This window comes from Rhinatrema bivittatum, chromosome 9 (genome assembly GCF_901001135.1).
Source record: "Rhinatrema bivittatum chromosome 9, aRhiBiv1.1, whole genome shotgun sequence".
Taxonomy (NCBI): domain Eukaryota; kingdom Metazoa; phylum Chordata; class Amphibia; order Gymnophiona; family Rhinatrematidae; genus Rhinatrema; species Rhinatrema bivittatum.
Genome location: NC_042623.1, coordinates 167,106,457 through 167,118,673, shown reverse-complemented (window position 1 = coordinate 167,118,673; position 12,217 = coordinate 167,106,457). Strand labels below are relative to the sequence as shown.

The 12,217-nt window shown below is 44.4% G+C and overlaps 1 protein-coding gene across 1 annotated transcript in view; it reads right to left on the bottom strand.

Moving 5' to 3' along the window:
- SNED1 (sushi, nidogen and EGF like domains 1) overlaps window positions 1-12,217 on the bottom strand; it is a 299,702-nt gene that overhangs the window by 171,595 nt on the left and 115,890 nt on the right. Inside the window, exon 5 of the mRNA XM_029616628.1 lies at window positions 11,004-11,129. Coding sequence (XP_029472488.1) covers window positions 11,004-11,129 — 126 coding nt within the window. The remainder of the gene's footprint in view (window positions 1-11,003; window positions 11,130-12,217) is intronic.

Sequence of the window (12,217 nt, the reverse complement as noted above, 5' to 3'; positions counted from 1 at the left end):
AGAGACCCAGCAATGCTATGCTGGTCTCTGGGGTAGCCCTCTGGCCACTCAATAGCCCTTTCAGACCTGCCACTAGGGAACAGCAGATGTGGCAGGATGGACAGAGGTCGAGGACAGGAGATGGTACTGGAACTAGGAACAAGACGGGACCTTGGACTTTGACTAGGCTTGAAGACTTGAACAAGACGAGGATACTTGGAACTCAGACAAGACAAGGACACTTGGAACTTGGAACTCAGACGAGACGAGGATGCTTGGAACTTGGAACTCAGACGCTAGATGCTCAGACATGGAAGGAAATCAGACGTAGACTGAGGAGAGGATTCCGGTTACTCAGACGAGGACTCTTGGAAGGACTCGGACAAGGACTTGGAACTTGGAAAGGCTCACACGAACACTTGGAACTTGGAAGGACTCACATGAAGACCTGGAACTTGAAAAGGCTCACACGAAGACTTGGAAGAATTTCAGACAAGGACTTGGAAGTCGGATCTCGGATGGGATGAGACAAGGATTCTTGGAACTAGAAGGAGCAAGGACAAACACTCAGGATACTTGAAGACTTAGACAGGCACTGCCCCTCAGGGCGCCCTACACATCCAACGTGGGTTGTCGCGGACCACCCTGTCCCATGGCGTGCCCTACACAACCTGAAGAGGCTGGTCACGGACCACGCGGAGAGCGGAACAAGCACAAGACTGAGGCTCAGGACGAAGTAGGAATCCGGGCAGTGCTCAAAGACAGATCTTGCCGGAAGAGGTCTCCAGCCATCAGGAAACGGACACCGGATTGATACAGATTTACTCCCAGGAAAGGTCAGCTGGAGACGAGGTCCGAGGTGAGCGAAGCTGAACCTGAAGCCAGGAACTGACGATACTTCAGGATCAGGATTGGACGAAGGACATCAGGATTGAGACTTGGAACTTGGAACATCGAAATCAGGACTTAGAACTCAGGACATCAAAGTCAGGACTTGGAACTCAGAGACTTGGAACATCAGGATTGAAACGTAGGACATCAGGACATCTGGACATGTAAGGCATCTGGATATCAGGGACCTCTAGGGAAGAGGACCGCAGGGACAACTGGAACATGACAAAGACATCAGAGGGCGGAGACGTCTGGACATCCAAAGACAAGGGAATGTCTGGACATCCGGAAACAAGGTGATGTCAGGACATGGAGACATGGAGACATCAGGACATCTGAAGACAAGAGGACGGAATCCGTCGAGAGACCAGGACATGGAACGAAGATCAAGATGAAGGTTCAGGAACCATGAATGAAGACGAGGAACACAATGCCTTGAAGAAGTGAAGAAGGATCACGGAGGACTCCTGGAAGGAAGAGCTGGAACTGAAGATCCAGGAGAGGTCCGACTCCATGACTAACTCCTTGCAAAGGCGAAGATTGACTGAAGGCTGAGCCCTTTTGTAGGGCTGAAGAGGAAACACCTTGGAATATTAGCAGAAGGAGCCCAGGAGGACTGCCCACTGCTGGCCCTTTAAATGAAGCAAGGAGGCGCAGCCTCGCACCTAGGAGGAGGCAGGACTTTGGAGAGCGACACCCTGCTGAATGAAGAGGAAGTAGCCCCGATGTGAGCAGCTCCCTGCCATGAAGGAAGAAGATTGATGGCGGCTCCCTGCCGCATGAAGAGGAGCTCTGGAGCGGCCTCCAGGCCATGGAAGAGGACGTCAGAGGCAGCCTCCAGGCTGCGAAGAAACAGCAGAGTCGATGGCGGCCTCCAGGCCGCAGAAGAAGAACATTGGCGGCGGCCTAGCCGTGAAGGAGCAGGAGGAGGCGGTGCCCAGGCCGCAAGGAAAGCGGCGGAGTCTATAGCGGCCTCCAGTCCATGAAGAGGAGCATCGAGGGTGGCCTCCTGGCCGCGGAAGAGTTGGCGCTGGCAGCGGCCTCCAGGCCATGGAAGAAGGAGTGGGGGCGACGGTTCCCAGGCCACATGGGAGGCCTGGTCGGCGGCGGCTCGTGCTGCATAGAGACGGAGGTGTCAGCGGCAGACTCCAGGCTGCAAAGGAACGGCACCGGGAAGGCTGGCAAGGAAGGTAAGAGGATGCTCGCGGCTAGATCCGCGGGCAGCATCGCAATGTAGTGTGCCTACCAATAAATCCAGGTCTGCTTATATCTGGCGATATTAATCGATTAAATTACTGAGGTCTTTGCAACAAGTTTTGTTAGACTCTGCACCTTTGTCTGCTGTAAGACTGGCAATAACCATGCCCCTGTGATGTAGAAAACCATTTCCACTGGAAAGCTATCTGAAAAATAATTATGTTTCAAGAAAAATTTAAAGCCTGGCTATTTGAAAGGTGTTTGGTTACAATTATGGATAGTGGGTTGTGGGTTGTGTTTTATCATGCTATGCCAAAGTTAGCACTTTCATGACTGAGATTAGAAAATGGTTTGGGATTTTATGTAGAGGCACTGGATTGATAACTGATGCATTATTTATCTTTTCTGTGATATATTTGATTATGCTGTTGTATGGTTTTTATTGTATTGCTAAATGTGTTATTTGATAGTAACCTGCTTTAAGTTAATAGGGAAAGTGAGAAATGAAGAAAGAATTAATGGATAAATAAATAATCATGGTTCAAGAATAATTCTGCTTCTGTTAATCAGGATGCCTGCATAAGATGAGCAGTAGGAAAAGACCTTGTAGCATGACCTTCAGGGTTCTGATAAGTGGAAACATAATTCCGCTGCTCTGGTTATGTTGACCTATTGATGTGTTTAAATCAGTTGCTTACCTACACATAGAACCTTCTGGTTTGGAGAACTACTTTACCATCAGTGTGTAAAACTTTACTGTGTTGGGTTGAATGCCCACTGTATCAGCTCAGTTATCTCTACTGCCAACACATACAGTTCAAGTCTAGGAATAATGTGGTTAGGTAACAGTGTTAACTTAGCCTTGCAGAAGATAAATCATATGTAGTACATGCTTTCTGTATATGTTATCTTTAAGTAAGCTACTGCTGCTATGGCTTTCAAAGAGGCATTTGAAAAGATATAGACCTCTCCATATTATTAACTCTTCAGGACTTCCGAAGAGTATTGTAAACTCTAATCTTCTTGAATCTAGACACTGCAACTCCTTACTACTAGGCCTTCCAGCTTGTAACTTAAAACCACTATGACTATTACAAAATGCCACAGCAAGATTCAATCACAAAGCACCCTCGCCAATGTCATTACATTGGTTACCAGTACAATACAGAATCTGCTATAAAGCATTAACGATATCATTCAATCAAATAATCCCGGCCTGTTAGAACTGACACTACAACCATACAATTCACAGCGAACACTAAGATCTCAAAATAAAGGACTATTGGCTATTCCCACAATATGGAGCACACATCTCGCACAAATAAGGGATTGTATGTTTTCCATAGTGGGTCAAAGCTCTGGAATGCTATGCCTGAGTCGTTACATATTACACCTGATAGAAAGAAATTTAAATCTGAGCTAAAACATGACTATTTAAAAATGCTTATAATTTAACTTAAAATCATCTGAAAATACAGAGCCACATAGACAAGAAGGACAAAAGATAATAATCTAATCATGAAGAATAAATCAAACAAGAGAATGTAAGAATATCAAACAACCCACTAACTAAGATGTAAGAAGTATCATCATGTTTTAATTTACAATACTCTTTGCCATAAATACAAGATCAATTATGAAGATTTACTAGAAAAGTTAACTTGTTAAATATTAATGCCTGTCTATGAATACCACCGTTGTAACACATCATTTTTTTTTCGTTTATTTGTTGAGTTATAACTATGAATGTTACTTTTTAAACCGATGTGATCTATACATGGAACAATGGTATATAAAATGTTTAAATAAAATAATTTAAAAAAGAGAGATCAAAGTATGCACGCATTTAATTTGGAGTTGCTCCAGATCTTGTAGAGTTTTTTCACACTTCCTATTCCTGTTTCATATTTAGGAATAATGTAGTATGCATTCATATCTCTTAAGAAAGATCTCAATAATTACTTTCCTTGTATAGTTACTGAAGCTACAAATACAAGCAGATCATGTAGGCTGTTCATTGGCAATTGGATATCACATTAAGTATCCATTTTTTCTTGAACTAAGGTACCAACTTAGTCCAAGATTAGGTTGAATTAGTTAACCCCGAGGTCTGTCCTTCAGATCTTTCACATAGTCTTCTGAGGTGAATGCCTTCATTATCTTGATACTATTGGAAGCCATTTTATGGAGCCTCAAGTTAATGACAAGTAACATCTCTTGTGTTCTTTTGAGCAGGTCAGCAGCTTCTTTCTCTGTAAGTATTGATTCAAATCCATTATTGACACAGAAGTCTGTTTCCATGTTCTCCGTTGTTGGGAAGTCAATGTCTGGGAGTGCAAAATGGAATGGCGCCACCCAACTATTTGACTCATCTTTGAATAATTCTTTTAACCATTATTTGAGAAATTGTTTGTCTTCTATTGAAAGTCCAGGGTTATTGTCATTTTTTGCAGTCTGGAATGCTCTACTCCCAGAACCCTCATTACAGTTTCCTAATGTTGCGATGTCCAAGGTAGGTGTGGGAAGGATGACCTAGTCATTCTTTGCAGCCAGGCATCTCTTTTATGAAAAAGAGATTAGGACACAGCTTAAAAAAAAAGATGTGTGTCCACTTTCTAGGACGCTAGTAGAGACAGTGTCTGTCTGATTTGTGTACTCAGTGCAGACATCACTTTTTATCACCTACACAAAATCAAGTCTTTGAGCATAAAGGATGCTGAAAGAACCATTGCACTGCTTGCAAACCTTGTGCAGCTTGAGCATTTCTCTATCAAGCAGCATTTTGATCTAAAGTGGGATATGATCAGCTATAACCTTCAGATGAGGATGATACAATGAGACTTTCAGAGTTATAATTTCACTTCTATTACAGTAGGGTGCAGTAACTTAATATTGCCATCTATAGCCTTTATCATGCAACTATTTGCTCTTCTCCCCATTGTCTCTACATTCTGAGCAAATATGGAGCATTATCCTCCTCTATGTCAAATGAGTCAAAGAACTCTGATGCAGTCAGTGATCTATTATTTTGATTGTCCATCAATACATATATCCTTACTAATTTCTGAGGCTGGCTCTTGGAGCAAACCTTAGCTAGGCATATTTTGAGATGGATCTTCTGCTATAGCCTTCTAGGGGTGTGCTTTCATTTTATAACAGGGAAAATGCAACAAAACGCTTTGCTTCATTTTGCATTTTTCCAATCCAAAACAAACGGAATGGGGTTGATTGCATCTACTCTGTCTATATCCTTTCAGAGGTATGGCCAATAGAACTGAACACAATCCTCCAGATCAGGTCTCATTGATGACCTACACAGAAGCAGTATTACCTCTTTTTCTCTATTGGGTATGCCTTTCCTTATACAACCTTGCATTCCTCTGGCTCTTGCGATCGCCTTCTTGCATTGTTTTGTTTTCTTGAGTTCATCAAACTCCAGGGACAGATTGCCTAAGTGCAGCCATATCACCACCAGAAGTCTATCTCCTGCACAGGAAGTGGTGCTCCAGCACAACACCAGCTTTATTTCAGGGCAGCTGGCCAAAGCAACATCGGGGAGGAGGAAGTGGGGAGGGGAGAATCCTCTGGGCTGTTGCAACAGAATCATCCCTGTTACTGATGAAGAAAGCAAAGCATCCCCATCTCACATTACTGTAGTCATACCCGATGAATCACCCTTTAGAAGACTTGGAGCCAGAGGTAATATGAGATTACCAGGATTCAATGACGTTTCAAGATCCAGCTGGAGGATTACTCCTATTTCTGCCCCAGTAGTGGAAACCACCAGTGATTCCACTCTACCACCACGAAATACAAATTATTCCATCAAACCTTGAGTCAAAGGTCAGGAAAGTTCTTAAGATAGAATATAATGAGCATTTGGCAAACCACAGGGAGCTCCAAGATGTAACTCCTAATATCATGACACCATCTTGAATCTTCAGAGGAAATTTTACAGAACCAGACTATTACCATGTTTAGGGAGAAGGATGACATTTGCCCTTCTCCAGTCCTCTAGAACCACTTCTGTGACCAAGATTGATTGACCAAATCTGTCTGCGTAGCTGACGGAACCTCTCTGAACTCCTTTACTATCCTGGGATACATCCTATTTGGCTGCAATGTCCTGCTTATGTTTAGTTTTAATAGTTCCATGCAAACCCTCTCCTTCTGTAACTCTACCCCACCACCATCTTTAACCCTGCCAATAATCAGTGGTCCTCCTTCACTTGCTTCGTTGGTGGACCCAGAACAAAAGTATTTCAGCTTTTTCCTTGTCAGTGTCCTTGTCAGTGTCCATCAACTGATGTAACTGACAAAAAAAAAATACTTTCGGAAAAAGGAGGGAAAAGGGAGATATGCAAAACAATTTTCAGAAGCCATTTAACCGCACCAATACCAATTAACCTGAAAACCTCTCACTCCTCACGTGGCTGAAAGGAGGCACACATTGTGAAACAACCTTTTCCTACACTGTGCGGAGGCATTCTTGGGAGCAGGATTAATTCAGGGGAGGCAACAATGTGCAATGTTTTGCAAGGAAAAACAACCTGCAGAGAAAGCAGGTAGAATAGCTGCAGGTACTTTTTCCTGGGATAACGTTTAAAGGTAAAGTATGTGTTATCAATCTGTTATGGAATCTGCTAAGGAGTAGCAATCTGTTATAGATTTCCCTGCCAGGAGGGCGGAGCTAGCAATCTGTTGTTGCTCACCCTGCCAGGAGGGCGGAGTTAGCGAGCTGTGATGGATCTACTCCCCAAAGGGGAGGAGTTAACAATCTGGTATCAATCTGGCTGCTGAATGCTCCTGTAGAGAAAGGAGCTATCATCTGTTATGGATAACCCCGCCAGGAGGAATTGTAATCTGTTAGCGTTCACCCCGCCAGGAGGGAGAAGTTAGCAATATGTATGGCTTCGCTCCTTCAGAGGGAAGATGATAGCAATCTATTGTAAATCACTCCTTGAGAAGAGAAGGATAGCAATCTGTTACTGATGTGATTACCAGGGAGGCGTAGTTAGTCTTCTGTAGAATGATGTTTCCCCAAGGAGAGGAGCTAGCGATACTCCGTAGGTGTAGTTAGTGATCTAATGTGGAGATGGCTCCCACAGAGTAGCAGTCAGTACGATACCTGCTCTAGTAGTGTAAGAATAAACACTGAGTAGAAATGGTGAATCCCTGGGCCGATGGCAGATGACAGCGCCCCCAGGAGGAGATCCTGAGAGGGACCACTGGCTAGGCTGGATATGAGACAAACACAGATAGTTCTTTATTAGACTGGAAGTTGAACCACCAGAGGTGGCAGTAGTGAGTTGATGTCCCGGCAGGGCTGAAGTCCCTCAGATACTGGAGTTATGATCTCTGGGTTGCTGAGCTGTAGAGAAAGACTATAGGTAGTGAATAGACAGGGTATGCTGGATACATAACCAGTAGAAGATGGTACACTCACAATTGTAGATATCTGTAATGGCCTCTTATGCAACAGAGAGTCTTCAGTACATTCAGGAACAGGAGCTGTAGGCGAACACTGGTTCCTATAGACAATCTGTAATAAGAACTCACAATAGCTGTGTATGGGATGGCTTCTGGAATAGAACAGAGTCTTGGAGAGATTTAGGAACATAGGCCCTCGTGGAGCGAGTACCAGTTCCTATCTGTAATTTGTAATAGTAATTCATAAGATAGAGATATGCGATAGCTTCTGAGATAGAAGAGAGTCTGTAAAGGGTTTTAGGAACATGGGTCCTCGTGGAGCGAGTACCAGTTCCTATCTGTAATTTGTAATAGTAATTCATAAGATAGAGATATGTGATAGCTTCTGAGATAGAAGAGAGTCTGTAAAGGGTTTTAGGAACATGGACCCTGGTGGAGCGAGTACCAGTTCCTATCTGCAATCTGCAATAATAACTCACGATCTCCGTACCTGCAATAACGTCTTAGATAGAAGGGAGTCTTCAGAGATTAGGAACATAGGCCCTCGTGGAGCGAGTACTGATTCCTATCTGCAATAGAACTCACAGTGTTCACATCTGCGATCGCTTCCAGGCAGTGAGGAGTCTTCTGAGTATTCAGGGACGTAGGCCCTCGAGGAGCGAGTACCGGATCCCGTCTTAGCAATCTGAAATCAAGAAGAGAGAGAGCGGGGCCCCCGAGGAGCGGGTACCCCTAGGTAAGTTTGTGGAGGCAGAGCAGCGGAGAAAGATTTCCCCTGAGTGCAAGTAGTCTTGGACAGCCGAAGCTAGTCCAACAGAGTCCTTGCTAACTCAATTCGTAGTTGCAAGCAAAGACCTTTTAAGTTGGAAGCGGATGACGTCACTACGGGGGGACGCCCCCAAGGTTCGCGCCCTTGCTGGTACAAAGTCTGGAGCGCGCGTGCGCCCTACGTCATCAGGATCATGGCGGATTCGTAGCATCAAGCCAGCCCGGGGATTCCGGTGTGAAGAGGCAGGGAGAAGCCGCAGCAGCATCTGTCCGTCAGTCCCGAAGGGAGTCGCCACAAAGGTAGAGAGGGTGGAGAGAGGGCGAGAATAGGCACAAACGCAACAGTATGCTTATACTTCCTCTTTAAGAACTGTGCAAAGCCTGTGGGTGACAGGGCCTGGGGACTTTGCCACTATATGGGCCACCAACGATACATATATTCAAACATCTGAAAGAGTTCAATAAGGCACCAGAAGGTAACATTTTCCATAAAATGATAAGTTCAAGGACAAAAGGACATTCATATGAAGCTGAAGGGTGGGAGGGTCATGCAAAAGGAACATGAGAAAATACTTGTCCACTGAGAGTAGCAGACACCTGGAACAGACTTCAAAGAGAGAGGGTAGGAGCCAAAACAGTATCTGAACTCAAGCATTCTTCAGAAACAAATGGACCTTAGTGGCATTGGTAGGGGAAGGAGAGAGAAGACCACAGATCAAGTTAACCCAGCAGGTAGATACAAATGGGCAGACAGGGTGAACCAACTGGTCCTTGTCTGCTGACATCTTCTGTGTTCTTCTATAAGCAGGACAACCTAATCCCAACATCTTCTCCCACCTCTATCATTTGTCCTGGATTGTTCAACCCCTGCATCCTAGCCAGCATACCTAAGCAGGAAAGGGACCCTCCCCTGGCCCCCTTCTACGACTTTCCCTCCGTGCTGCTCTATGACTGGCAGAGGCTGCGATGGTAGCTGCAACCCACCCTAGCAGCCTTCAGCACATCACTTCTGTGGCTCACCAGCCCTGCAGCGGCTTTGAATCTGAGTTTGAATAGCCCTTTGACCTGTGCCAAAGGGTCATCCCCAGCATCGTATTCTTTATATGTGAATGGATTTGTATTGCTAAAGCATTACACCTAACATTTTACAAATTCACAGTTACTCCTGCATCTTCCCTTCCCCTCTTCTGCGCCCCAGAATGCACAGCCAAGAGATCCTGGGTCAGCTTGGAAAAAGGTCCTGAATGCTTTGTTTCATGTCACTAAACACCAAACAAAGGCTGCCCTCATGTAGAGAATCAGCTTGCAAAGAAGAATAGTTTGTTTCTTAAATCATGTATTTCTTTGTAGAGCCCTTAGGAACACACATACCAAACCTGCAGACGGGCTCTGAGTCAGAGACCCCAGAAGAAGCGGGAGAGAAATGAACATCGGGGTGAATCTGACTCATCCATCCGCAGGCTTGGCATGTTTGTTTTGAAGGACTCTATTAAAAAAAAAAAAAAAAAAAAAAAAGGTTTAAAATTTAAATTATCCTTCACTGAAAACTGCTTGTCTAAGCAAGTGTGGCTTTTCTTCTGAGATGTATCCAGAGATCAAGCCGTTAAGCTTCAATCCTAAGCATTTTACTATTAAATCTTTGACGCAATGGTCGGGGCAAGGAAAGCTGAAACACTGCACAAAGGTAAGGGGCAAAGGTCAGGGAGGCCAATGTGAGCTGGACCGGGACAAGGTCGGACAGCAGGAAGTGTAAGGGGACATGGCAGACCCTCTGAATAGTCCCATGCGGCTGATGTTCCCAGCTCTCAAGCCATCCCGGTGGTGATGCCACCAGTCAAAACAATTCCTCCTTGTCAACTGCATGGTCTTGACATCTGGCAGTCAACAGCTTTACACTACAAGGACAATATTCAAAGCCATTTGGATAGATAACCCACAAGTTATCCGTCTAAATGGCAAGTTTTGTAACATTCAGCCACTTCTGGGGGCGTTTTGGGGAGGTAATAAAGTTATCCAGCTAATCTAGCTGATTTCCAGTTCTATCCAGCTAAATGAGGGGGTTGTGCCACTGCAATATAAGAGCATGGGGGATGAAGGGGTCTGGCAGCAGTCACATTTTCCGTGTGGCTTGACCCAGGGATGGAGGGGTGCTTGCAGATGCCAGAGCAATTATAACATTTAGGTGGGGATGTGCGGTGGGGGGTGCATGGCCCAACAGGGCTATCAGTTAAATTTGGTGGGGGGAAGGGAGGAAATTGGTCTGCAGCCCTTTACTTCTGGTTTTTTATTTTGTTTTTTTTTAATTTGCCAGCACTACTTAACCAGATATTGTTTTGAAGATATCCAGTTAAGTAGAAAGCTATCCAGCCACGCATGGCCAGGTAACTTAAAAACCTAACTGGCTATATCCAAATATAGGCAAGTATATTCAGTGGGACGTTTATCCTGCTGAATGTACGGGACAAGTTGTCCGGCTACCTTTAGTCAGATAACTTGTCCACGAACCGGCTTACTGAATATGGACCTGTACATTCCTAAAAAAAAAACAGACTACATTATATACCATCCCTGGATTCTCGTCACATTATCCAAACATTGGTCGGATCCAAAGATTGCAAAATAATTGCATATGATATTGCATTCTGAAATTCAACTGATGGAAAGAGGAAGGAGCAGGGCGAGGAAGGTGAGGGTATGGAAGAGAGCCTTGTCTACGAGAATGACTGCGACACACTCACCGATATGACATCGCTTGCCAGTGTAGCCAGCAAGGCACGAGCAGGAGTAGGAGGGATTGCCCGTGACACAGTCTTCGATGCATTTCCCAGAGTTCAGGCATGGACGGAGAGTCAAACACACAGAAGCTGCAGGCAAGAGAACTGAGAACTATTAAGGCGGAAGGGGCCTCCTGCTTGGTCAGTTTTGATATAGTGAGATACACAGAAATCTTCTATCATTCTGGCTGCATCATCTAGTCACTTACATCAGAATTGGTACAAAATACTTTAAAAATAATGTTTTGTGGATTTACTATATAGCTATAAGTTAGCTAAGATTATGCAGAAAGGTTTAGGGAAAAGTAGGTTATATTTCTTGCCCCTAAAAATAATATAACTAGTTTAGAATATGCTTGCAAAACATAATCCTGCACTGCCACAAGTTCCTAATAATCATAATTAGTTACAGTAATAACTGTGTGTATACTTATTGTATGTGTGCATTGTTGCATATGCTTGTGTACATATATAAGTCAATATTTAGACAGCCAGTGTGTAACTTTACCTGCATATTCAGTGGAACTCATCTGGATAAGTCTGCCGCTGAATATACTTGGATGACTTCATATGGATAACTTTAAGGCACTATTTTTCCAACCAGATTTGGGCGCATAACTGTAGCTGGACAGTGCTCAATATTGTGTTCACAGGTTAAAGTTTAGTCCTGCCCCCATAACGCCCCCAGCCTCTTTTCATCCAGATAAATTTTGTGTACTCAATAAGTTGGGTGCACAGAATCCGTCTGCTTGGCAGGAGAAAATATTCAAATCTTGGCTTTGGTCAGGCTAATGCCAAAACTTAGCCAGAGAAAGCTTTTGAATCCCAGCCTCATAGCATTAAACACCAAGCATGCTGAACCCTACTCTCAAAGCATAATGGCCCTTTGGTAAGATGCGCTACTCTGGGATTCTGTAATCACGTAAGCACTACATGCTACCTCTAGGTCTTTTGTGCCACGTTTGCTCGCTGTATTCACCAAACCACTCTTGTTAGTCTTGCTCACTGCAGAGCAAACCTAGCGGAGGACAATCAAGTTGTGTTCTTCACCGATCACAAGCAATGCGCACAGCTGGAAATATTTTGGACCTGGAATCTGGCTTTGCGAAGGAGGAGAAACCCAGGTAAGATGGCTCAGCTGGCTGTGAGACTTGCAAGAACTTGCTTGTGACCGGAAA